At 45.8% G+C, this 26,990-nt stretch overlaps 4 protein-coding genes across 6 annotated transcripts in view; all 4 read left to right on the top strand.

The window, feature by feature from the left end:
• Window positions 1-396: 396 nt before the first annotated feature.
• Window positions 397-3,373, top strand: LOC139335782 (tubulin alpha chain-like). The gene is made up of 4 exons (XM_070969571.1): window positions 397-504; window positions 1,527-1,749; window positions 1,840-1,988; window positions 2,086-3,373. Exons 1-4 carry the CDS (start codon window positions 502-504, stop codon window positions 3,064-3,066), a joined length of 1,356 nt encoding a protein of 451 aa, XP_070825672.1. The 5' UTR covers window positions 397-501; the 3' UTR covers window positions 3,067-3,373.
• Window positions 397-8,505, top strand: LOC139335783 (tubulin alpha chain). Of its 2 annotated transcripts, none has more exons than XM_070969572.1 (4): window positions 397-504; window positions 5,804-6,026; window positions 6,117-6,265; window positions 6,361-8,499. In XM_070969572.1, the coding sequence occupies exons 1-4, from the start codon at window positions 502-504 to the stop codon at window positions 7,336-7,338; spliced, it is 1,353 nt and encodes a 450-aa protein (XP_070825673.1). In that variant the 5' UTR covers window positions 397-501; the 3' UTR covers window positions 7,339-8,499. The 2 variants fall into 2 exon arrangements, with proteins under 2 accessions (XP_070825673.1, XP_070825675.1); XM_070969574.1 differs by lacking the exon at window positions 397-504 and adding an exon at window positions 4,873-4,979 and having other exon boundaries at window positions 6,361-8,505.
• A 766-nt stretch (window positions 8,506-9,271) lies between these two features.
• On the top strand, window positions 9,272-11,789 carry LOC139335483 (tubulin alpha-1C chain-like). The gene is made up of 4 exons (XM_070969107.1): window positions 9,272-9,378; window positions 10,178-10,400; window positions 10,491-10,639; window positions 10,737-11,789. The coding sequence occupies exons 1-4, from the start codon at window positions 9,376-9,378 to the stop codon at window positions 11,712-11,714; spliced, it is 1,353 nt and encodes a 450-aa protein (XP_070825208.1). The 5' UTR covers window positions 9,272-9,375; the 3' UTR covers window positions 11,715-11,789.
• A 6,217-nt stretch (window positions 11,790-18,006) lies between these two features.
• LOC139335669 (LIM domain and actin-binding protein 1-like) overlaps window positions 18,007-26,990 on the top strand; it is a 17,734-nt gene continuing 8,750 nt past the window's right edge. Inside the window, exons 1-4 of one of the 2 annotated variants that reach the window (XM_070969388.1) lie at window positions 18,007-18,087; window positions 19,657-19,842; window positions 21,087-21,132; window positions 23,861-24,331. In XM_070969388.1, coding sequence (XP_070825489.1) covers window positions 19,718-19,842; window positions 21,087-21,132; window positions 23,861-24,331 — 642 coding nt within the window. In that variant the 5' untranslated portion in view covers window positions 18,007-18,087; window positions 19,657-19,717. Of the gene's footprint in view, window positions 18,088-19,656; window positions 19,843-21,086; window positions 21,133-22,438; window positions 22,505-23,860; window positions 24,332-26,990 lie in introns of those variants that run through there. The other variant, XM_070969389.1, reaches the window with a different exon arrangement.

Raw genomic sequence — 26,990 nt, 5'->3', positions numbered from 1 at the left:
ATCACACATCAGTGTTATTATGTATGAGGCCAACTATGACAAAAGAAAGAATCAATTTTGATTCTCTCTCTTCAGTTCTTTTGAAATGTCTTCTTTTTTGTTATTCTGTTTGGTTTCAGAAGTTTAATGGTTGTGTGGCAGACTGGGCCTGTCTGGTACCAGCATGCTGAAAATTACGCAGCATTTTCCTCACAATAAGAGGCGCCATGCTCGCAGCACAATGAGAAGATGACGGGATCGGGTGGGGTCTGAGAGGCGGTCCTTGTAGCGCGAGAGCCGCTCGTCCAATAGAAAGCCATAGACAGTTTAAAACCTCAAATTGACAGGTGATTGACCAATAGCAACTCAGCAGTCACCGGCGCCAGTGCTGCACTTGCATATATACCACTGTCCATCCTCATGTGCGCCATTTTCTCTTACATCGACCCCATAACTGTCGAGTTGTAAGACTCTCTGTCAAGGAGCTTCTGCAACCCTCTGCCACGACTACAACACAACAACATGGTAAGAACTTCTCTTCTCAAAGAGGTTTACAACTTGCTTCAACTTTTTATGGACGCGAGTTGTGGGGATGATGATGATGATGAGGAGGAGGAGGAGGACGACGCGTGAGCATTCATGGAAATGTGGGAATGAGAATTTGAGGGATTACAATATAACTTTAGTCGTTTTAGTCGTAAATGTTACATTTGAATGTTTTGCTGTGGGGTTTGGTGTGAGGGGATGTTCTGGCAGTCTTGGGTGGACCCGTGAAGTGGCGGACAGACTGAGACAAAAGAGGTTTTCAACAGATTGCAGACAGAATGAAAAGGCTTTGGTCCAACCGCCGACTGCGCGCTGTTTCATCCTCTCCGTCGGTGTGACTGAGCTCCGGTCAGCAGCTCCTGACAGCGCTGCCCTGTAACGTTAAATCGGTGTTAAGTTGACTGGGAGGGAGGATGCGCATTACGTTACACGTCCGCAGATGTCCCACACCCAGAGAAACCCAATCCGTGGGGGGTGAGAGGCGCTGTCAGCATGGCGCGAGGCATTAAAAATTCATGGCAGTGATGGACACTGCTCCGTCCGCTGATGGCTGCCGCTCTGACGCGGGTTCAGAGGAGACATTTTCTGAGCGCGCGGAACTTCTCAGTCTGTGCGCGTTCTCACTTCTTTTTCAACAAACGTCATCTGTTGCTTGAGAGAGTGAAGGCTTGTCGCATAGCAACGCAGTTGCAGACACAATGCAGTTCTGAGACTGTCTTTGATTGGTTGCTGATCACATTAGATTTCTGTGAGCACTAAGACGAAAACAACCCAAGAGCTGTTTAATTTATATTATCAGCCAATATTTTTAGACTTTATATGTATTTAGAGTAGTATAAAATTAAAATGTACTTAGGCCCTCTTCCTCATCCAGTATAAATATGAAATTGAAGTAACACATTTTAAGTTTCAAAACCCACATATGAATTGTGTTTTATAGTGTGACATGTCTTAATAACACCTAAATAACCTCACTTTATTTTTTATTTTTTTCCCCACAGCGTGAGTGTATCTCCATCCACGTTGGTCAGGCTGGTGTCCAGATAGGCAATGCCTGCTGGGAGCTTTACTGCCTGGAACATGGGATCCAGCCGGACGGACAGATGCCCAGTGACAAGACCATTGGAGGAGGAGATGATTCCTTCAACACCTTTTTCAGTGAGACTGGAGCTGGAAAGCACGTCCCCAGAGCTGTTTTTGTGGACCTGGAGCCCACTGTGATCGGTAAACTCTCATTAAATATAGATAGATAGTTGCCTTTGATTTCAAAAAGTCAAACCCTCAAGTCATTTCTGATCCAACCTGTCTCCTCAGATGAGGTGCGCACTGGGACCTACCGCCAGCTGTTCCACCCTGAGCAGCTGATCACTGGGAAGGAGGATGCTGCCAACAACTACGCCCGTGGACACTACACCATCGGCAAAGAGATCATCGACCTGGTGCTGGACAGGATCCGCAAACTGGTGAGTACAGTCAGAGCAGATTTTGCTCCAGAATATGAGACGAAAAGACAGAACTGTGTCTGACATGTGATGGTTGTCTCTCCCTCTCTGTCCTCAGGCTGACCAGTGCACTGGCCTTCAGGGCTTCCTGGTTTTCCACAGCTTCGGAGGTGGCACCGGCTCTGGCTTCACCTCCCTGCTGATGGAGCGTCTGTCTGTGGACTACGGCAAGAAGTCCAAGCTGGAGTTCTCCATCTACCCAGCTCCACAGGTGTCCACCGCTGTGGTGGAGCCCTACAACTCCATCCTGACCACCCACACCACCCTGGAGCACTCTGACTGCGCCTTCATGGTGGACAACGAGGCCATCTACGATATCTGCCGCAGGAACCTCGACATCGAGCGTCCCACTTACACCAACCTGAACAGGTTAATTGGTCAGATTGTGTCCTCCATCACTGCGTCCCTTCGTTTCGATGGTGCCCTCAATGTTGATCTGACAGAGTTTCAGACCAACTTGGTGCCATATCCCCGTATCCACTTCCCTCTTGCCACCTATGCCCCCGTCATCTCTGCTGAGAAGGCTTACCATGAGCAGCTCTCCGTGTCAGAAATCACCAACGCCTGCTTCGAGCCAGCCAATCAGATGGTGAAATGCGACCCTCGCCACGGCAAGTACATGGCTTGTTGCCTGCTGTATCGTGGTGATGTGGTGCCCAAAGATGTGAATGCTGCCATTGCCACCATCAAGACCAAGCGCTCCATCCAGTTTGTGGACTGGTGCCCCACTGGTTTCAAGGTCGGCATCAACTACCAGCCGCCCACTGTCGTTCCTGGTGGAGACCTGGCCAAGGTCCAGAGGGCCGTGTGCATGCTGAGCAACACCACTGCTATTGCAGAGGCCTGGGCTCGCCTTGACCACAAGTTTGACCTGATGTACGCTAAGCGTGCCTTTGTTCACTGGTATGTGGGTGAGGGGATGGAGGAGGGAGAGTTCTCTGAGGCCAGAGAGGATATGGCAGCTCTGGAGAAGGATTATGAGGAAGTTGGAGTCGACTCCATTGAGGGTGAGGGAGAGGAGGAAGGAGAGGAGTATTAAAGTGACATAAGGTATTAGTTCAACAGGAAATAATTGATTCAATGCATTCTTAAAATACATTCCAAAAAGAAATGTTTATTAATTTCCAGCTCTGCTGTTAAGAATAAAATGTTCAGAGAGGGTGTGACCAGGTTTTTGGGTTGGATGTCAGTTGGAGTCTTTCAAAGGTGAGGAAGAGGCATCTTAAAAGGGACAAAGCATGATTTAAACAGGAAACAACTGCTTTAAATTTTCTCTGAAAGGCATTCCAAAATGTTTGTCTCACATTTCAGTTTGGTGATGTTCAAAATAAAGTTCCTGAAACAGATGAAGTTGTCAGTGTTGTTAATCTAACCTTTACTTTTTTCTTTGTTTTTAAAAAATGTAGTATGTGAAGCCTGGAATGAGTGTTCAAATCTGAATTCTGAGTCCTGAACCAGTTCATGTAATCCAATCAGGAAACTGTAGATTTAGTTTGACACATTGCTCTACATCAATAAACATACATCACATGTCAACATACAGTACACACAGTGTGCACGTTCTGCTTTGAAATCCTTGCGATGTTTGTTTTGTACTTGATATAGACCTGAAATTTGGGCTTGTGCCTACTTGGGCAGGCCTGGGCTTCAACTCTGGGGGCTGAAACTATATTAACATTTATCAGGGGGTTATTCAGAAATGCTCGGAAAGCAATATCTCTAAACAAATGTGTGAATGTGAGACTGCATTAACAAGTCACGACTAACCCTTTCAACAGTAACGGCAGCTTATTTAAGATCAAGACACAAAAGCATTTTATCATGTAGGATTTCTGGAGCTTCATGCATCAGTATGATCCACATGCACAAAATGAGACATGAGAGGTGTCTGCCACTCGAACATGAACGCCAGCCTCCCCTTGCTTTCTTTAGAGGAGGCATATCAAACTCATCCCACAAAGGGCCGTGTGGCTGCAGGTTCTTCCTCCAAACAATCAAGAGCACGCAGTCTGACCAATCAGCTGTCTGAAGACTGAGATCAGCTGATGAAATGAGTCAAGTCTGGTGTGGTGCTGCTGGGTTGGAAAGAAAACCTTCAGCCACTCGGCCCTTTGTGGAATGAGTTTGATGCCTGTGCTTTAGAGGATCAAAACTGGGGCTTTAAAACAATTTCTTGAGACAATCAAGGAGGGTCTGGTTGGCACAGACCTGAGCTATTTCGGGTATGATTCCAGCTGCAGTATTCTGCCATCACACCATCGCAGGACACACCAGCATCTGTCCTGTGCAGAGACACAACATCTAATCTGATAGGACAGTCTCTCTCTGACTGTTTGCTTCCTAAGTCACCCTCAAAATCTGTCTTCGGGGTGTATTCAGCATCAGGGTTTGTTCTGGGTCGACTCATTATCCTGCCTGTCCAAATAAAATGTCTGATTTTCAAATAAAAGGTAACGTCAACATCACAGTTCAAGTAGAAGCTGAAGTTACACTTAGGTGAAAACACCATTTTTTCAGGCTTGCTAGAATGTAACTGCATGTTCTGGATTCATATTCAAATGTCTTGTGAAATCAACATCCAGCGCGGTGGACTGAGTACCTGCTGGTCTCAGATGTGCAGGATAATCATGTGGACAATTTCAAGCTCCTGTAATTTGGACAGAGGACAGTACAGCCCTGGACCCCTGGCTTCTTCAACATATCTTCCCGGTGAGGTTCTGGGGTCAAAGTCACGGTCCTCCTGTCTCACTTTCAGTGTCTTGGTGGTTCTGGCTCTGGATGAGAAACGGTTACTGCGGCAGACGGAGGAGGAGTTTTTAATGTGCGCACTCCAGCCGTCCTCCTCAGGAGGCAGAGTGGTGCATCAGCAGATCAGTGTCAGACACCGCAGACCTCGGACACAAACACTCCAGCTTGTCTTGTTACATTGCATAATATCGACAAGCCGTCATGGTGAGTAATATTTTAAAGCCTTGTTTTCCAGAGTTATTGTTGGAAAGTCTCAGGGAGGGGGGGACAAAATAGGTAGAGCATATGATATTTCTGTGATGTTACCCTCTCTTCTGTTCACCGCAGCGTGATTATGTCTTTATGTTGCATTTATATTGCATTACTATGGTAGATTTTCATCCTTTATAGATTTTCATCCTTTATAGAAATGTGGCCTAATGCATTTGTGCACCACCTCATCCTCCTCCCACATCACTACATGAGCTCAGTTTGACCCCTAGCTTCACACTGATGTTGTCACCAGTTTGCCACCCTGATTTAAAACCATTTTTGCGGCTTTAAATGAATCTAATTTAGTGCATCACACTCAGAAGATGGTTTTACATGAAATTATACATCCCACTGTCTTCTGAAGGAAGCCACCGCAAATATCTCTATTTGATATTTACTGTAAACAAATGAGGAATTTCATGGGAGACTTCTGTTCCCAGAGGAGGACGTGAATGTGTTTATTAAAGAGACGGCACACCACAACATGTCTGACCTACATAATCCCGTCTCCCAACAGTAATCCTGTACGCAGGAGACAAGGTTTCATGGTGCAGCAGAAAAGGCATCAGTTCCTGCAAAACACAGGAGAAACTGAACCTGAGTCACAAGTTTTCATAGGAAATAGACTGAAGAGTTGCTCAGTCAGATGCATGTGTTTCAGCAGTGAAAGCAGTTGGTGTGAAAAGTGTTTCGTTTCATGGATATGTTGCAAAATGTGCAGAAAGCTTCAGGTTTTTAAAGTTCCATCATCCAAATCTTTCCTCTCTGCACCACAGCGTGAGTGTATCTCCATCCACGTGGGTCAGGCTGGTGTCCAGATTGGCAATGCCTGCTGGGAGCTTTACTGCCTGGAACATGGGATCCAGCCAGACGGACAGATGCCCAGTGATAAGACTCTCGGAGGAGGAGATGATTCCTTCAACACCTTCTTCAGTGAGACTGGAGCTGGAAAGCACGTCCCCAGAGCTGTTTTTGTGGACCTGGAGCCCACTGTGATCGGTAAACTCTCATTAAACATAGATAGATAGTTGCTTTTGATTTCAAAAAGTCAAACCCTCAAGTCATTTCTGATCCAACCTGTCTCCTCAGATGAGGTGCGCACTGGGACCTACCGCCAGCTGTTCCACCCCGAGCAGCTGATCACTGGGAAGGAGGATGCTGCCAACAACTACGCCCGTGGACACTACACCATCGGCAAAGAGATCATCGACCTGGTGCTGGACAGGATCCGCAAACTGGTGAGTACAGTCAGAGCAGATTTTGCTCCAGAATATGAGACGAAAAGACAGAACTGTGTCTGACGTGATGGTTGTCTCTCCCTCTCTGTCCTCAGGCTGACCAGTGCACTGGCCTTCAGGGCTTCCTGGTTTTCCACAGCTTCGGAGGTGGCACCGGCTCTGGCTTCACCTCCCTGCTGATGGAGCGTCTGTCTGTGGACTACGGCAAGAAGTCCAAGCTGGAGTTCTCCATCTACCCAGCTCCACAGGTGTCCACCGCTGTGGTGGAGCCCTACAACTCCATCCTGACCACCCACACCACCCTGGAGCACTCTGACTGCGCCTTCATGGTGGACAATGAGGCCATCTACGATATCTGCCGCAGGAACCTCGACATCGAGCGTCCCACTTACACCAACCTGAACAGGCTGATCAGTCAGATTGTGTCCTCCATCACTGCGTCCCTTCGTTTCGATGGTGCCCTCAATGTTGATCTGACAGAGTTCCAGACCAACTTGGTGCCATATCCCCGTATCCACTTCCCTCTGGCCACCTATGCCCCCGTCATCTCTGCTGAGAAGGCTTACCATGAGCAGCTCTCCGTGTCAGAAATCACCAACGCCTGCTTCGAGCCAGCCAATCAGATGGTGAAATGCGACCCTCGCCACGGCAAGTACATGGCTTGTTGCCTGCTGTATCGTGGTGATGTGGTGCCCAAAGATGTGAATGCTGCCATTGCCACCATCAAGACCAAGCGCTCCATCCAGTTTGTGGACTGGTGCCCCACTGGTTTTAAGGTCGGCATCAACTACCAGCCGCCCACTGTCGTTCCTGGTGGAGACCTGGCCAAGGTCCAGAGGGCCGTGTGCATGCTGAGCAACACCACTGCTATTGCAGAGGCCTGGGCTCGCCTTGACCACAAGTTTGACCTGATGTACGCTAAGCGTGCCTTTGTTCACTGGTATGTGGGTGAGGGGATGGAGGAGGGAGAGTTCTCTGAGGCCAGAGAGGATATGGCAGCTCTGGAGAAGGATTATGAGGAGGTTGGAGTCGACTCCATTGAGGGTGAGGGAGAGGAGGAGGGAGAGGAGTAGGCCCACTAAGTAAATTTAACTTGGAAGAGTCCTGAAGAATATACACAAGCATAATACCTTGCATTTGTATTAAGACATGTAATGCTGCGTTTGTGTCCTACATGTATCATGTCTGTCATTGTAAAAAGTTGTTTAAATGGTTTATGGACTGTAAATAAATCTGGAACAAACAACTGTGAGGACTTGTCATTTGAGACACCTGCTCGATGCTTTCCATGTGTTGTTTTAGGCTGGTCCACCGTTTCTTATGAAATTGAATTACAACTCATTTTCTGACATATTCAGATTAAAGGGAGCCAGTTAACTGCCACACATACATGTCAATATGGATTCAATATGGGGGATTATTTGTGCAGTAAACATATTACCATTTATTTGGAGCAATATGTATATTCTTAAAAATAAAAGAGATACATCCCCCAAAGATGAGAAGTACTTAGAATTGGAATATTTTAAAGCATATTTATTTGAATGTAGGGTTGCCTGCTTGATTCTTCTCTTTGATTCTTTTCTTCTTCTTCTTTTTTTTTTTGATTATATTAGAATAAATTAAGAAGATCAAATTAAAAAAGAAACACACCAGTGATAAAAAGCCTCTGTCTGACTTGACAATCAACAATCCTTGAAGCTCCATGAAAGCCTGCCACCACATGAAGTAGTAGTGTACCACTGCAGCTCTGACTGACCGCCTGACATCAGCCTCTGTGTTTTTCGACAACATCTTCTATGTTTGAATTAGGATCTATTTTCTTAACTTTTTCAGTCATCCTGTGGAGAATTTGCCATCAATTTTATAACAGACTGAAGCTGACTGTGCATTCCTCAGCCTAATAGTGTAATAAGTGTCCTAATTACATGGAAACAAATATGCGGGATGATTGACTTATTCTATTTCTCCATTTGTTATCATAATTCTCTCTGTTGGTTACTCATATTTACCTGCTATGTTCTGCTTCTCATATGGGGTTTCCATGGGAACGCACATTGTCATATGGAAGTGGGCGTGGTTTCATTTCAACTGGGATGGAGTAACACTGATGAGGAGGTTGGAGTTGATAGTCTGGGAGAGGAGGATGGAGGAGAAGAATATTGAACAGCTGTTCCCTTCTATTGATCTCTGATCTGTGCCTCTACTGATGTGAAAAATAAAGTTTGTTCATTGACTGCAATACTGTTTCCTCGAACACTTGTTCTTAGGGAACTAAGAAATCTACTGCTTTGTCACAGACGGACAGTTACTCTGCTCGCATTATATTCTAAGCCACTGTTAAATATCTGCTGTCAACATTTAGGTTCATACTTGTCAGTAAATGGGGACCTCTGGTGGTGCTAGACAGTGGAAATGAAATTTTACTTTAGATACTTTAAGTACATTTTGCAGTGTGTACAGGACTTTAGGTGTGAGTAGTTTTACTGTGTTGGTGTTCTTATTCAAGTGAAGGACTGGAGTATGAGTGGTGGACGAAGTACCCAGATAAGTCATTTAAGGAAAAGTAGCAATACCACAATGTACAAATAATCTGTTGCAAGTAAATGTTGCAAATTTAAATGGTTACCTTAGTAACAATACAGCGAAAGCCTTAGAAGAACTGAAGTATAAAGCAGCAGAAAGAGAGACGGAGCTATATGAAAAAGGAAGTATTTACAGGATCTGTGAAGATATGTACTGATCGAGGTGACACAAAACAAAAGAGTGAAATTTCTCTAAAAAGCATCCACTTCCTGTTTGGCTCAATCTGTCCGTTGATGACACGCACGTGCGACGTGCGATTGCCCCTCTTTCCTGCAGGGCTCGTGGCATTTCATTGTGGAATATGGCAGTTCAATTCAACCAATGGGAATCCCCCCATGTGATCCCCAGAGCCAATTAGATTTAGAAGCACGTTTCCGGCCGGTCAGAGAATATAAAAAGCCCCGCCCGGCTGAGCTCGTCAGTTACTTCTTACAGAGGACCCATTAAGGCCGACTTGTAAGAGCTAACTTAGTCTCTTCCTCTTCTTAATCTCAACTTCGACAGACTTCACAGCTTCAGGAAACATGGTGAGCATGAAAATATATTTTTTTCTTCCCTTTTCTTGTTGATTTAAGTAAATTCAAAAGTCTGAAGTGTGTCATTACGCGGCAGCTCAGTTTAATATAACAGTTATCAACTTTAAGAAACGGCATTATCTGTCCACATTTTGGCTTTGTTTAAAAAACGTTTGACGTGAATGACTAGTCACTAAACTTCCATTAATGGGTCGTTTAGTGTGAGTTAACTCAACAGGGCACAGCCCAAACTGAAGTTCACTGCCAGTTTCCGGTTTGCGTGTCTGCGCATCGACCCAGTTGGCGAAGGTCACTGTGCTTTCAGCCTGAAACATTCCTCTGTCTGAAGCGGCCTGGCCTTAATGAAACTGCAGCCACAGGCTTTTCAAACCAGCCTATTCACTTAAAGCCATCTGGGCCTTTATACTGAATCTCTCCTGTTGTGTAGGCCTGCTGCTTTGTCTGAAAATCTTTATCTAACCTTTCAGCTGTGTTTGTTGTTCCACCGCAGAACTTTGATGGAACATTTTTGATCTGTATGTCTGAATAAGCCTCTGTGTGATCACTTTATTTCTAAAGGGTTTTCAGCTCAGCTGGTAAATGAATGGGCCTGTGTCATCAGGTGACCTCAGTCATGATAATCTGGTTCTTTACAAAAGAGCCCCCCCCCCCCCCCCCCCCCGAGACGTTCTCAGCATGTGATGAGTTGCCTTCAGCGTTAAATTGAGTTGGTTGCAGATGCGACGAGAACTAATAAAGAACACTTTTCATCCAGCTGAGTGTATTTTTATAATCCCTTTAACTTTCACAGCGTGAGTGTATCTCAGTGCACGTTGGTCAGGCTGGTGTCCAGATTGGCAATGCCTGCTGGGAGCTTTACTGCCTGGAACATGGGATCCAGCCGGACGGACAGATGCCCAGTGACAAGACCATTGGAGGAGGAGACGATTCCTTCAACACCTTCTTCAGTGAGACTGGAGCTGGAAAGCACGTCCCCAGAGCTGTTTTTGTGGACCTGGAGCCCACTGTGATCGGTAAACTCTCATTAAATATAGATAGATAGTTGCCTTTGATTTCAAAAAGTCAAACCCTCAAGTCATTTCTGATCCAACCTGTCTCCTCAGATGAGGTGCGCACTGGGACCTACCGCCAGCTGTTCCACCCCGAGCAGCTGATCACTGGGAAGGAGGATGCTGCCAACAACTACGCCCGTGGACACTACACCATCGGCAAAGAGCTCATTGACGTGGTGCTGGACAGGATCCGCAAACTGGTGAGTACAGTCAGAGCAGATTTTGCTCCAGAATATGAGACAAAAAGACAGAACTGTGTCTGACATGTGATGGTTGTCTCTCCCTCTCTGTCCTCAGGCTGACCAGTGCACTGGCCTTCAGGGCTTCCTGGTTTTCCACAGCTTCGGAGGTGGCACCGGCTCTGGTTTCACCTCCCTGCTGATGGAGCGTCTGTCTGTGGACTACGGCAAGAAGTCCAAGCTGGAGTTCTCCATCTACCCAGCTCCACAGGTGTCCACCGCTGTGGTGGAGCCCTACAACTCCATCCTGACCACCCACACCACCCTGGAGCACTCTGACTGCGCCTTCATGGTGGACAACGAGGCCATCTACGATATCTGCCGCAGGAACCTCGACATCGAGCGTCCCACTTACACCAACCTGAACAGGCTGATCAGTCAGATTGTGTCCTCCATCACTGCGTCCCTTCGTTTCGATGGTGCCCTCAATGTTGATCTGACAGAGTTCCAGACCAACTTGGTGCCATATCCCCGTATCCACTTCCCTCTTGCCACCTATTCCCCTGTCATCTCTGCTGAGAAGGCTTACCATGAGCAGCTCTCAGTGGCTCAAATCACCAACGCCTGCTTCGAGCCAGCCAATCAGATGGTTAAATGCGACCCTCGCCACGGCAAGTACATGGCTTGTTGCCTGCTGTTCCGTGGTGATGTGGTGCCCAAAGATGTGAATGCTGCCATTGCCGCCATCAAGACCAAGCGCACCATCCAGTTTGTGGACTGGTGCCCCACTGGTTTCAAGGTCGGCATCAACTACCAGCCGCCCACTGTCGTTCCTGGTGGAGACCTGGCCAAGGTCCAGAGGGCCGTGTGCATGCTGAGCAACACCACTGCTATTGCAGAGGCCTGGGCTCGCCTTGACCACAAGTTTGACCTGATGTACGCTAAGCGTGCCTTTGTTCACTGGTATGTGGGTGAGGGGATGGAGGAGGGAGAGTTCTCTGAGGCCAGAGAGGATATGGCAGCTCTGGAGAAGGATTATGAGGAGGTTGGTACTGATAGTCTGGGAGAGGAGGATGATGAGGGAGAGGAGTATTGAACAGGCATGCATTCCACTGTATTGAATTCTGATCTCCTGTTGATGTGGAAAAAATAAAGTTTGTTGACTGACTGCAGTGCTGTTTCCTTGACCACTCATTCCACAGGGCAGAAGTGCTGTTGGAGAGCATGTTGAATAGAGCAGTGCAGATTGTTCTGTTTGTCATTTAATGCAGAGCATGCTGCTGTCGTGAGCACTGTCAAACTGGTGTGTGTAGGTTCAGATGTACATTTCTTAGTGATTTTATTCTGCTCACTACACTCAGCCACAATTAAACATCTTAAATAACCTAAAGTTACATTATCACTCAAAGATCTAAAATATCTGTTGATGTTCTTGCTGCTCTACTTGCTTTCGTCACTTGGGGGCAGTGTTGTTCAACAGATGTCTGAACTCCACTCAGGCTGAAACTGCAAACTACTGTGAATTTCAAATTGTTGCAGGTGGCCTGTACTTTACCTACCAAATGACTTCAACATCAGGTGCTTCTGTGCACCATTTACAGATCCCACATCTGTTTTAAGGTGTGATTTGTTCTTTACATGCACAGTCTCAGAAAAACTAACCTGGTCAGGTTTGGTGTTGACTGGTTCAAATTCTGGTGCTCAAGAAACTGTCGGTTTAGTTTTACTTGGGTCTGCTTTGTACTTCATGGTGTAATTCAACCTGGAGAGACTAGTGAATGAAGCAAGGATTGGTGTTATAACGTGCAGACCAGACACTGATTATGGTGGCTAATGACTCTGCTGAGACTGATTGGCTGATGAAATGAAGCTGAAGAGTCTGAAGACGGGTGGTGACGGGAAGGTGGAAGGGTGCACATAACGGCAACATGAACGTACTGAATGCAGAGAGTATCATATATGTAAGAAGGTCTCTCACTATGCCATTACATAGCTGACACCAGCTGATATCTTCATTGACAGCCCCAGAAAATGACAGCCAGGAAGTTATGAGGATGCCCCAAAGCAAGTAGAAGAAGTCGTCCTCACTGAACATTGGCGAGAGTTTTATTAAGTTGAAATTTTTCTCCAGTAAATGCTTTGGATAATTTCCTGCTCTTCGGAATTTAAGTGATTTGTTTTAGTCTTTTCCAGACTGAAGAGGATGAAAGGCTGAAAAACAGGAAGGAGAGTTTCAGGGCCTTAACAAGTGCAGGTTCAGCTGGTAGAGCCCCCTGGTGGACGGTAGTGGTCAGTTATATTTCACCACAGTGCAGAAAGTTACACTTCAAAAGGAAGAGAGAGACTGTACTAATGTTTGTCTTCTGTTTTTCTGCCAAGAACAATCCTGCACACAAGTGACACTGACATGAGCATTTTCAAGATGATCTTTCCTAAAACTTGTCTGTGAGGATCATTGTAATAAGTCCTGACAGACTTGCAACTGACCTGCAATATGCTGATGAAGACTCCCCTCAGACTCTGGGGATTCACACTGGACACCCTGTTGTGGGACAAGTGGGAGCTCTGTCACTAATGGATTCATGCATATCTTAAGAATCTCTCAAAGTTGTTTCAGTCCCTCAAAAAAGGTACAAAAGGCAGGAAAGCGTCTCACAGTATTTGCCAAATAAAATTACGGAAAAGGTCTGAGTTTATTAACCTGTTATGTTGTCTGGTGGCAGTGTAAAATCATCTTCTTTTCAAACTTTAATTGCAAAACTTAATAATTACAACACTCAGTAATTACAAAAAATATTATAACAGAATTAGAAATGTAGAAAACACCAAACAGTTCAGGTAAACAAAGTGAATAAAATCTCATTTCATTCATTTACTACATATTTTGATAAAAGTTTTCTGGTAGAATTTGGTTTTCTTAACAAAATGCGCTTTTGTGGACATAAATCTTTTATTAGATCATCAAGGTTAATTATACAGGCTTATCTGTTTTTATTATATGCCATTTTTGCCTGCAGTAGATGTTCAGAATGTATTTGGTATCCTAGTTTTTAAAAGGTTTTGAAAGTTATATATCTGAATATGTCATCAAATAATATTTATTGGCATGAATGTTTTTTTATTTGATTGATTCTTAGGTTACATCTAACATCCGTTCTTGTGCTTAAACTTTAAACGCCCCTGCGCGTGTATCAATATATTTAATTTTATTTTGTTCTATTTATTTTTATTTGGTTGTATTTCACCTGGCTGCGGTCTGAAGCAGCCGTAAAATCCAAACTCTGACCGCAGAACAGCTTAGTTCAGGTATTAATGCGCTAATGGACGAGCACGTGGCGGACGGATACAACTGAGCGCTCGTAGCCAGTTTTACAAATATTTTGCTGTAATTAGCTACCGTGAAAGTCACTAGCTAATAGAAATTGTGATGTATTATTTTTAGTTGATTTGATAGTGAAAATGTTTGGTCTGAATTCTTATCTTTCTAACCGAATATCATTTTAAGTATTAAGCTCAGCGTTTATCAGAGGCAGAAGGAATGCGATCGCCGGTGATTTAAGCTAGCCGCCATTGGCGTTATTAACTACCGGACGGTGGCCGAGGAAGGACACTGTTAACTCAGTCTTTAGGTGAGTGAGACTCTGACAAACTTCATGCTGCTACTCAGATGAGTGTGAGCCGTTAAAGAAGGTGTGAACAGGAAACGTGAGTTGACCAGATTTATCATAGCTCAGCACTTTTGTGTCGTGACAAGACTGTGAGTCAGTAACACCTGAGCTGTAGGCTACCTGTCTCACAGTCAGGTGGGGTCACCTGTCTCTAGTCAGGCGCTTGATTCATCTGATTATATTTGGTCTCGGGAAGCAGTGGTGGAAGAAGTCCCCAGATGTTTTAGTCAAATGAAAGTACCAACACATTATTGAAGGAATACTCCATCACTATTAGGGAACCTCCATAAGTAGAATTACTCAGCGAAAAGTATCATCAGTAAATATTCAAAGTACTGATTCTGCAGTTAAATGTCTAATATGTGTTACATTAATAGATTGTTAATGCCAGAGCACCGTCTGTCAGTCCATCAATCTGTTGAAATGTAATTAATTGATTCATTCTTTCAGACAGCCTCTTAAACACGAGGGTTTGCTGTGTTTCTTTGTCATTTATGTTGGTAAATGGAGAGTCTTTGTGTTTGGGACCGCTGGTTTGACAAAAGCAATTTGATGGGATTTTATGAGCATTTTTCACAATTTCTGACATTTAATAGACTAAAAGATAAATTTAGTGAATGTGAGGAGAAATATTAGTTGTAGTCCAAGTTAATACTAAAACAACATTTTACTGCTCGAGGTGGTTTTAGCATCTTTATACACAGTGTGGTGGTTAGTCCAATGATGCCCAACCAAAGGGTCAACTCCAAAATCTGAGGGGTCTTGAGATTTTGCGTCTCTGATTCCCAAACCTGACAACATCACCAGACTTCACGAAGCTCCTCTCGAGCCACAGAAGACACTGCACTTCCTGTTTGTTGGTGCTTCCTGTGACCTTTAGACTGATCTTGGTGTGTAAAATCTGGACTCTTTTCTAGGTCATGCCCACACTGAAGATGTTACGACATGAACCGAGTATTACAAATGTCTTTGTACGAACACGAGAGGAATTTGAGCATGTTTACTTTATCTCTGTCTGGACTTGTGATTCTCTTTGTGTTGATTTTGAGCGAGAGCGCACCGAACAGATGCAGTTTGATGATAAATGTCAGAACAAACAACAAAGAGGAGCACGGCTGCACAGACGGGCTGTTACTGGATTAACAGGCCGTTTGATGTTTGTGTGGGAAGATGTCAGTAGTCTGGTACAATAACGATAAAGTTTATTTCTACAACACTTTTCTTAACAAGGTTACAAAGTTCTTTATGAACAAAATAGCAAATAGAAACCAAAGACAACAGTTCAAGAACAAAAGGATCAAAGCTGGGATGTAGGAACACCAGCAGAGCTGCATCCACTGACCACAGAGGGAGTCAATAAATCCTTCATATAATCTGGATCAAGGCCATTTAACGCTTTAAAAGGATCAATAAAGTTTTAGAATCAGTGCTGAGTGTGAGTCGGCTGATGCAGGAGTCGTGTTTGTGTTAGCGTTCTGCGGCAGCTGCAGTCGGTGAAGCGAGCTCTGACTGATGTCAGCATTACAAAAGACCAGGCGAGAAAAAATAAAAGCATGTAAAAACCAAAAGTAGAGACAAAGCAGATCTGATTTAGAGGTTTTTTTGACTGAACGGCATTCTTCACTCAGGCGTCTGAACAGAGATCTGCGTCAGGAGCTCGAGCTGTATCTTCAGGAGGCGCTCTATCTGAAACTGGTTTCTGTGGGAACATGACTGGGCGCCTCTGAATATGACAGGACTCATCCTTTCTCTTTCTAATGACGCCGTGAGTCACGACACAGACGCCGATCTGCGCTCATGACTTCATGCCACATGAGCAGCCTGATGAGCGTGTCCCTGCCTGAACTGTGACGTGTGTCTGTGCAGCTCATGGGTTAGCCTTTATGCTACGTACATGTAGCTGTGTCGTATGGGCTGATGGAGGTTAGAGACATGTATGTACAGACATGTGCACTGCCAGTCTTTAATCAGCGGTCGTTGTCAGTACGTGCGTGTACATGAGTCGCTGCTATATTTACTTACATAAAGGATCTGAGTACTTCTTCCAGCACTGTCTGTAATAAAGACAGAAGGCCTGCAACGGATGATTATTGCCATTGTCAACACATCTGCAGATTGTTTCTCAGAGCCCAAGGTGATGTCTTCATATGTCCTGAATTCAAAGGTATTGACTTTACTTACATAGATGAGCAAGAAAAGCATCAAATCCTCAGATTAAAGAAGCTGATTATTGGATTTTTTATTAGAATAGTGGCAGAATAATTGGCTGATTGTAAAAGTTCCTGAAAGTGAGACTGCACTCTCTTCAACCTTGAAGTGCTGATGTGTCAGCAAAGAGGAAGTAAAGTTCAAGTTAAGAAGTCCTCCCTGCTGAACCCGTCCGCACAGCACAGCCAAAACACCGAAGAAGAAAATGAAAGGAAGTTCTGCCTTCAGTTGGAAATTCTCAGGAATCCCGAGTGTTGTTGGGAATTTCCAAGGTGAGATGAGGAGGTCGAGCCCCTCTGCAGGGTCGTCATGTGTTTGGGATTAAAACTGACTCACTGTTAGAGATGTGACACTGATGGAGCCGAAAGTCTTCGGGGGCCACCACGGAGCAGGACTCTGATTATCCCAGAGGGCCTCAGGGCACCACCGCAAACACGGAGGTGAAGGGGACAATAGAGGAAGAAGAATGTGTTTCTAGATAATGATAGTAATTGAACTGAGCCCTTAGTTGATTTTTAGCTGACATGAAATGATCTGCAGCCTTTTCATAGTCGGTTTCAGTCATTTTTCAAGCAAAAATGCCAAATATTTGATGGTTTCGGCTTCTCATGTGAGACTTTACTGCCTCACTTCTCCTAAATGATAGTAAATTGAATATTTTCGGGTTTTGGATTGTTTTTTTTTTGTTTTGTTTTGTTTTTTTTAAATAAGACATGAAGACGTCACTTTGGACTCCAGGCATCAGACCACACTTAACACACACACACATGCCCGCATGTAGCTTTAAACTGGTTTTGCTTACTGGGATCATTCGTCCAGCTGGTGGAAGGAAAAAGGAAAGAGTTTGTCAAATGAAGCTGACTTCTGTCGTTTCCTCTTTGTTTCCTCAGTGTTTCAGTGGAGGGACACTGAGAAAAAGAGGAAATCTGGCCTGAAAAGACTGAATGTCAGACTGCAGAAGTCCTCAAAGTGGATCTTTAAACAGCCAGCAGGAACAACTACAACAAGCGAAACCTGTTTCAGTCACATGTGAGTGTTGATCTTTCTCCTTTCCACACAGGTTGGATGGCGTCTGTTTTCTCTTTCTAAAAACGAACTTTTGTCTTCACGCAGCATCTGATTCTCTCTGTCCTCCCCCTCCTTCTTCTCCTTTCAGAGGAGGAGTGAGTCACATCCTCTGAAGTCCTGACCTTGTGAGAAGAGTCTGCAATCCACTCAGCTTCCAGGAATCCAGTGTGGGACTCCCCCTCCCCCGCCTCCTCTCGTCCCCCTCCTCCTCCTCCCCCCTCTCCCGGCAGCTCGTCCGCCATGTCGTTCCACGCCGGCCCCTCACGCTGCTCGTCTCACATACCTCCTGCACTCACACTGAGCCCTGCTGATTGGCCGGGGAGGGAGAGGGCTCGTACCTGCCAGGTGGAGGTGAATGCTGCTCTGTTATTGGCTGGCGTGAGTTAAATGGGAGTGGTGGGACTCCTCCTACTTCCCTGTCTACTCAAAAGCACTGGTGGCAACAGCTGAGGAGTGAAAAGAGAAGAAACACACACAGAGTGGACACACGAGCTTCAGAGAGTGAGACGGCAGGAGAAGTCACAGGTAGGTTGTTTTAAATGTTCTGCTGTTCGACTCGATGATGTGGAAAAACGTCATTTTAAGCTGCTTCTGAACTGTGTTTCTTTAAGGTTTGAAATCAAGCATCCATGTCTTTGAAAAGTTGAAATCAGGCACGTCGTCGGCTCCTTTAAGCTCACAGACGGTCATGATACTCTGGTCCAGGACTTCTCTTTCGGTGCCTTTGACACACGACTTTCAAACTGAGCTTTGCATGATCAGCATCAGTTTTACATGCTGCTTTGTTTGTAATCTCAACCCTGTGACCGAGGAGGCCTGAATCATAGACGGCGAAGAGTCGCTGCCATCCTTTGTTTGTCTTTCAAATGTGAGGATTTGCTGCTTTTCTCTGTTTTGGGCTTTTTGTTGGACAAAGAAGACGTTTGAAGATCTCATGCTGGGATTTGGGAAAGGTTGATTTTCAGTATCTTATACTGTTAATCAACAATGGAAATATTATTTAATCGCAGCCCAAATCATCAAAAAAAAAAAAAAAGCAACAGTTCCCAAATGGTTGTGTTTGTAGAAATGAACGAGCCGGTCTAATCAGGCAACATCCCCGCAGTGTGTGATATTTGATAACTTTATGCAAAAATGCCAGAAATTTGATGGTTTTGCTTTCTCATGTGAGAGAGTTGTCTTATAAATCATAGAAAATGTCATATCTTGATAGGATCTGGGCGTTTTCGCTATTTTCTGATGTTCTGTCCACCAAAAGGTAATCAAATACTCAGCTGATTCATCACTAATGAAAATAATTATTATTTAAAGTGAAGTTATTTAAAGTAAAAACAGGACATCCCATCATCAGTTCTGTCATTCTAACAGTCCCAGCTGCAGGAATGTTTAACAAAGGAGACAGTGTTGTAGAAATTAACGAGTCCTAACTAGGCGGCATCCCACAATAGTCCACCTGCTGAGTGACGTCGAGTCGATGAGTCGGGACCCCGGAGGCTCCGGCGACACCGAGCCGCTCATCGACCTCATTGTCTGACTCATCCGGAGCGTGGATAACTCACAGATGACAGTTACTTGTTGTAAGCTGACGGCGCTGCTGCGTGTGTCTGCCTGCCCTCAGCCTCGAGCCCGTGAAGTCGCAGAAGAGGCGAGCAGGTAGAGGCGTGTGCGTGTTGTGAAAGTGAGCGGATACAAGAGGGTTTTTGTGTGTCGTCTGCTGGTCGTCGCCCCGGAGGCTCAGATGGAGCGCTGTCACGCCGGGAACAGATGGTCAATGGCTGCGTGACGCGCTCTATTGACTTTCTGACTCGGCGGCCGGCTCGCGCTGCACGCAGTCAGACATGTAGTCTGGCTGAATGTATTGATTCCTGGGTGAGGTTTTGTACTGATAGAAAAGTGGCACATCTGAGCTGAAGCCTGTGTTTATCTGAGTGGAGGACAGAGGTGAGGATGACATTTGTTGAGCAGTTTGAGGAGGGCGCTGAAGGTTCTGCTGAAACTCTCCAGTTTCAGAGCTGCAGAGGAGAAACCAGCTCTCATCTGCTTTGCTTTTGCTTCCATTTGGCTCACCATGCTCCTTCTTTCTGTCCCTCACAGTGACGACGTGTGTTCCTGGCAAGCCGACAAAACAGATCGATCGCTCAGACGTGCAGCAAAGATGGCCTCCGTCGCTCCGTTCAGCCGCAGGCAGTGGGCGTCCCAGTCGCTGAGGGTCACCGCCAAGGAGTTGTCCATTGTCTCAGCCCGGGGTAAAAACAACGCCATCGCAGAGCGCTTCTCCAAGTGAGTCTGACCTGAGCTCGCTCTGCCTCTCTGCTTCCACCAGGAGTTTAATAATTTACCAGCAGCCACTCAGCAGATAAGTCTTTTTTCATCCGTCACCTCACGCCGCCGCCTCCTCTGCGTCCGATCAGGAACGAGGTCACGGGTCGTCCTCGCAGTGCTTTCTCGCCGCTCAGCTGTTTTCAGTTTCCTGTTTCATGCAGGAATGTGACTATCACACCATCAGCCCCGACCAGTTCCTGCAGACGTGCTCGTGTCAGACTTTACTGAGTGAAACTGCGGTGAACTCGCTGCATGCAGGGCTTCCCTCAAACGCACATATCAGGTCACTCATTTGTGACTCGAGACGGCGTTTGCATGGAAGGATGTTTCCTCTCTGCACTTTCACCATCTGACCACTAGGAGTTAGTGCTGCTCTGTTTGTGGCCAGTGAATGCACAGTTCACACTGTAAGAAATCAGTTTGTTTCAGGATGCATGTGATGACCTTTGACACTGAATAACATCAGAAACAGCAACACATCAGGACTCAGAAACGTACGAATAGACGAGTGAGGTTGGATTGGTGATAAAAAAACAAATGTCCTTCTAGACTTTGTAATCTTTGCTGCTTTCTTGTCAAATACTGAAGTTAATCCTCTTCAGGTGTCTTGACAAAGTCCCTCATATGTGCACATATTCCAAAAAGATGCTGCTGAAAAAGTAATTAAAACCAGAATAAAATCATTTGCAAACAGACTGTTTACAGCTGAGTCCACGCAGTAACGTCCTTCATCCAATCATGTGTTCACAAAGTGGTGAACCTCGCTCCACCCTCGCTCGTGAACGACTGAGCCTTTCCAGGATTTCATACCCAATCATGATCCTCTCAGCTGTTACCAGTGAGCCTGTTTACCTGTGAATGATCTGAACAGGTGTTTTAGTTGCTCCTGTCCCAAAGATGTTTTCTTGATAGAAAATTTGAGACTTTGTGAGACAATGGAGTGCAGATTGTCTTTGGAAGCAGAGGTGGACAAAACGATGAGCCGCCTGTGTCTCCTCTGTGTGACCCAGCGTGGGCTGAAGACTTTCCATCCAGACTTACTAACACATGAAATCATCTCGTGCTTTTGGACATTTCATATTCATTTCTGGGTGTGGAGCAGCTGCTTTTGCTTCTGGCTCAGCTTGTGATGATGGTATGACCATGAGTGCTTTCCCATGTCCCACTTTCTGTCCTATGACTTGTCTCCGTGTCTTCTTCAGGTACCAGATGGCAGCAGAGGAAGGCAGCGCAGAGAAGAAGAAAGCGGTACGTACCTGATTCAGCCTGATACACAGATTCACTCCTTCACAGTGGTGGATGAAGTATTCAGAGCCTTTACTGAAGGAAAGTATCACCAAAACCCAGAAGTGAAAGTACTACATTCAACATTTGACTAGAGTAAAGTTACATTAGTACAGTAAAGTTACCTCATTTCTATAATATATTACATTAGTGGTTGAGGAGGAGGAGCCTGCGCAGCCGTGCTTCATCCCTGCTGGCATGTTTTACCTTGATAAGAGCTTCTTCTGTCGGAACAGACGGGCCTTCATTCACTTCATCACTCACTCTCCTGTTTCCTTGTTACCACTTTATCATTCTCGTTAGCACATGGAGTTTGGAGATCTCACATAAATCCCATAATATCCTTGCCGAAATTCAACCTGAGAGTGTGACACTGAACACCTGAGCTGGTGTCAAGGCCTGTAGTTTTCTAAGAAAGCGTCTTATCTTCTGAGCTGACCACATGTTTTATATGGAACAGCATTTCTACCTGTAGCTCATGACCTTATCATTAACCTCTGCTGTACCTTTCATCATGCTAGTTAGCAAATGTTAGCATGCTAACACATTGAACATTATACCTGGTGAACATGTGAGCATGTTAGCATTCTTCACGGAGCTGCTAGCGTAGCTCGTGCTCTGTCCTGTTGTGTCTCTGGTCAATTTTCATGCAGGACACTCAGCAGAAAATGTCCTCTCTGGAGACATCGTCCTCTGATGTTTATTGAGCTCGTTAGTGGGTTTTCTTTGTGACCCTCCTGTAAGTTAAAGAGCGCTCTGCAGCATTTTTCTGCCATCCGTCAAAGAGGGACTGAGACAGGAAAGATGGCTAAAGGTCTTCCTGGTGAGTCCAGCCCATAAACAAGCATCAGCTGAATAACAGTCATGGAGGCTTATCAGGAGATTATTATTTATCCAGGATCAGGGTTTGTGGAAAGTTTTTGTGTCCTCTGTTTAGCTTTCCAGCACACACTCCCTTTACCTTTTTCTCATTTCCTGGACTTATTTTCCCTTTTCTCCTTCACTGACTGTCTCTGTTTCTGATTTTCTCGGCCTCCCCGCCCCTCACCCCTCACCCCTCACCCCCCGCACTCCCTCTCTGTTTCCTTCCCTCTGTGCTGTAGGGGGTGGGCTAGTTTCTTCATGCTGCTCTGATCACTTCTCAAGACTCTCACATCTGGGACAGCTTGTTGCATTTGCAGCCGGTCAGCAGACACTCGGCACACACGCACTCAGACACACACACAGCAGCTGGACGGCCGGGTCTTCAGCCACTTCCTCAGGTTTTTACTCTCCGCTTTGGCAGTTTTTTTCCAGAGTCTTTGCAGCTCTTTGGCTTTGGATGCAGCAGATCCAGGTTTCTAGACGTGCATGCTGAGCGGCTCTTTGTCTTTCTCTGCACTTTCCTCGCTTGACCGTCTTTTCTCCTCCTCACGTAGCTGAAAGTTTGCTTGCATGAATGCTCAGATTTATGTGTGTGTGTGTGTGTGTGTGTGTGTGTGTGTGTGTGTGTGTGTGTGTGTGTGTGTGTGTGTGTGTGTGTGTGTGTGTGTGTGTGTGTGTGTGTGTGGACAGTGCTGTATTGGGTGTTCTTAGCTTCATTCAGCTGTTGTTGGTGGTGCGAGTCCAACATTGAACTCACTGTACAAACTAAAAGCAGCTCGCATCCCTCAGTGAGTCTGAGAAAAAGTGAGTCATCATATTCAAAGTGTTGCTGTGTGACTGTTTGTGTGGCTGGCAGTGTTTGTCCTCCCTGCTTTGTTTGAAAGTCTTTCTTACGTGTCGTCGGACTGTACATCTGCACGATGGAAACATCAGACTAAAGCGTTTCAGTCCGTTAAACGAGCCGATCGGCAGGAAGTGAATCAGCTTTAATCTGTTTGACTGTAATATGTGAGAGTTGGTTTGGACTGTTGATCACACAGATCAAACAGTCTGACTTCAGATTTACAGATATTTTAATGGACTTTTCTCTATTTTAATCTGCAGAAAAATAATCGATAATCAATTTTTGTTATGCTTAAATGAATGTTTTATTCAGTCCTAAATCAGTCGCAGGTCTGTCTGTTGTAGATCTGCAGCCTGTCGAGTTGGACCTGAAATGATTTTTCAGTTTCAAAATGAATCTGCAACACTTTGATGATCGATGACGTCATTTTCCAAACAGACATTTTCTGCTTTCAGCTTCTCAGAATTTGAAATGTCAGAATTTGATGCTTTGTCTTTGGGATTAACTAAATATTTTGGGACTTTTTTTTCACTGTTTTTACAGACTAACAACTGATTAATCAATCGACAGATCAATAAAGATAATGTTCCAGTCCTACATCTGAACCGGGGCCAACTGGGTCTTTGCAGATATTTCTAGTTGAATGTAAAAACTGAGTTTTTCCAAATGGTTCTACAACTTTAGGACTTCAGGTTGAATATTTTTACGTCCTCATAAAAAGTAGAAATTTGTTTTTCGGTCTTAAATTCATGAGTGGAAAAACTGACAGAGGTCTTGGAGTCAGAGTGTGGAGCTGAAACGAGAGACGGACGAACGCATTGCTGCTTCTGAGATTCATGACATTTGGTGACAGTTCAGAAAATCCAGAATAAAGGCGGCTTTGTCTTTTAATCTAACCAGGGGCCTCGGGTTAAGATGCATTTTGATTCTCTGAACTGGATCTCTTGGTGTAAAAATCAGCTGAGTGCTTATGTTTGTCTGCAGGTTGCAGAACCTCTACCCTCCACCGTGTGCAGCGGGAATCTGAGCGCTTTAAAGAAACGCTGGGAACAACAACAACAACAACAACAGCAGCAGCAGCAGCAGCAGCAGCAGCAGCCGTCCAACCTCAGAGCCCAACCTCAAGCCGAACCCTGCAACCCTCAGACCCACATCAGTCAGTCCACAGGCCCCAAACCTGCAGCCACATCACACATCAAGAACCACTCCGACACCCTGAAAACCACCGCGCTCTTTCAAGACCAGGATTCAGAGCCCAGCGAGACCAGATCCAAGCAGGCGCCGCCAGCTCAGCTCGAGGGTCAGACCGACATGGAGGCGAAGCCCAGCAGAGATTCAGAGGGGCAGGAGGGAGCGGCGGCGGCGGTGGCAGAAGTAGCAGAGTCAGAGAAGCCCAGCGTTCCTCTGAACAGCCTGAAGATGATGTTTGAGAAGGGAGAGAACGTGAGCAACAAGGCAAGTCAGTCAGTCTGCACCGCAGCTGATGTCGTCTTAATGTCAAACACCGTCGCCTGCTTTAAGCAGACCCGAGCAGGCGTTTGCTCTCTTCTTCATGTGTGACTTCTTCAGTGAAGCCAGCGAGTCGTTCAGAAACCTTTACTTTCATTTCAGACATGAAAGGATCCCGACTGCTTTCAGCTTAACTGAAAAATGGTTCTTGTTCTCAGAGAGGTCAGATCCCTCCAGTGCTGTCATGCTGCAAGTCACATGGTGCAGCCTCGCTTCGCCATCCTTCACCCCAACGCACACACACACACACACACACACACACGCTCACACACTCAGCTGACTTGCGCATCCTCTCGACCAGCACCGCTGACTGGAGCTCTGCTTCATGCGCTCGGGGCTGCAAAGTGTTTTGCTCAGATGAACGTCATGCCTTTGCTCGAGGCGTGTAAAATGTAAAGCGCTCACTCTCGAGGTGTGACACGTTAACAATGGCCGTGCTGTGTGTCCTCAACACAGAGCGCCCATTTACGACAGGAAGAGAACATTACGAGCCATTACGAGGCTCTCAGAGGCACGCTGGCGTTTTATGATTCGGCGTGTTTTTAAATGAGCGACTTGTTAAACGCTGCTAACCGGTCAGCTGGACTTAGTCTGCCTGATCGATACGTTTCAGGGGTTAGATGGATTTTGTGCTCTCTGCATGACACTGTAAATAATTGATCAGTAACAAATGGCAGAGGGTCATTACAGCTGCTGAAGTCAAGATGTTAACAATGGGTCACATGACTTGTTTCTGAAAGGGCTCGCTCGTCGTGACAGACACCCTCACTTACCTCCACAAAGGAGCCGAACGTACTCGACTCTCTCTGAATTTCCTGTTGTTTCTTTGAGAACCTGCCTGACTGTGAGCACCAGGTACGAGCAGCCTCATCAGCTCAGAGCCAGTTCCTGAGGCGAGCGGCCACGCCTCGAAGACTTTCTGCTCGTCCGTTCCTGTAAATCTGTTCTGAGCAAGAGCGAGCCTGCCAGGACGAACAGGCCCGAACGTCACACATCACCAATCATGCTTTCATCTCCCAAAGCATCAGGATGTATTTTTCTTACTGTCAGCATGAAGGGACCAAAACCGTCTTTCAGTGCTTCCTGACTTCGACCTCGAGGCCGTTGCTTTATTCTTTACAATCAAACCAGGCGCTGTAGTTTTTAAAGGAGCATTTTGACATTTTGAGAAATGCATTTATTCACTTTCTCTCTGAGAAAACAGTCACGTCTGTACAGTACACATAGAGCTACAGCCTGTTAGCTTAGCTTATCGCTAAGACTGGAAACAATTGGACACAGCTTGGCTCAATGCAAAGGAGCCGCCTAAGCTCATTAATTAACACGGTGTATCTTTGTTTAATCTGTGCTGAAGCTCAGTTGTAAAAATAAGCTGTGGTTGCACTGGGAGTTATGTGTTGACAGTGCTTGTGCTAAGCTAACCAGCTGCTGGCTGTAGCTTTGTATTTACAGCTCGGAGAGACGCATCTGTCTTCTCATCTAATCTAAGCGAAGAAGCGTCTTTCCCAAAATCTCAAAGTGTTCCTCAGACAGGAGTTAATGATGCATTTGTTGGGAACTATTTTCAGCTGCGGCTTAATACACATTTGGAGAGCTAGCAAATACTTACAGCTGCAGGACAGTGTATGTGTGACCCAGTGTTTCAGCTCACTGATGTGTTTTTAATCGTTTCTGAACAGCAGTGGAGCACAGAGGGATGAGATATATCAGGCTTTGGATAAACAGTTAACACTCGTTTGTAGGATTAATTTTTTTAAGAAAAGTACCGAATATCACCGGACTCATTATTTTAACCCTGAGAGAGTTTTTGTTGGAGCGACTCTTGGCTAAAAAAGAGACGTGTAGTCAGAAAACATTCAAAAATCTGCTGTTAGAAGACTTTTTCAACTCGACACCCGTGTGGGCTTTTAAAGCGTGAGATGGAGGAGCGGCGGCGGGGAGTTTGAGGGATTTGGAGTCTGTTGCGTAGTCTTCTTACCAAAGGAGGAAGAGTTTAGCAGCGTCCTGGAACAGGAGTAGAGTCTTTACAGCATGCAGATGCAGAGCTGAGGCGCCTTCACAATGGCGTCCACCGTATCGTGGAGGCCGGGCCTTCTGCTCCTCTTTTGTGGCGCTCCCCTTCACAGGACGGATGATGTAATGGTGCAGGCTGGTAGGCTCATGACTGCAGACAGCTGATCTGCAACTGCGCCTCCTCAGACCGTCTCCCCCAAGGCCATCAAAGCTCTCCACCTCCTCCTCCTCCTCCTCCTCCTCCACACTCCATCAATCATCCTCTCTGCTCCTTCTATCTCTTCTGTTTTCTCTCTCCACCCTCCTCCTCCTCCTTCTACACGTCTTCAAAGAGCTCGACCTCCACTCTCTCCCTTTTTTTTTGTTTTGTTTAGCTCAGGGATGGCAGTGACGGCCGGTCCTTAGCATGCTAACACGCTCACAATGATGATGCTATGTTAGCATTTAGCTGAAATCTGTGCTCAGTGCAGCCTCACATTTGAAGAGCCCCCTCCCCAGTCACTCCCCTCCCCAGGCTGGGTGGAGCGTGCAGCCACGAGCATGTCTAACCGACCCCTCCCTCCCTCCCACGCACCGCCCAGCTCAGCTCAGC

This window comes from Chaetodon trifascialis, chromosome 8, assembly GCF_039877785.1.
Source record: "Chaetodon trifascialis isolate fChaTrf1 chromosome 8, fChaTrf1.hap1, whole genome shotgun sequence".
NCBI lineage: Eukaryota > Metazoa > Chordata > Actinopteri > Chaetodontiformes > Chaetodontidae > Chaetodon > Chaetodon trifascialis.
This window is presented reverse-complemented; position numbering and strand designations above follow the sequence as displayed.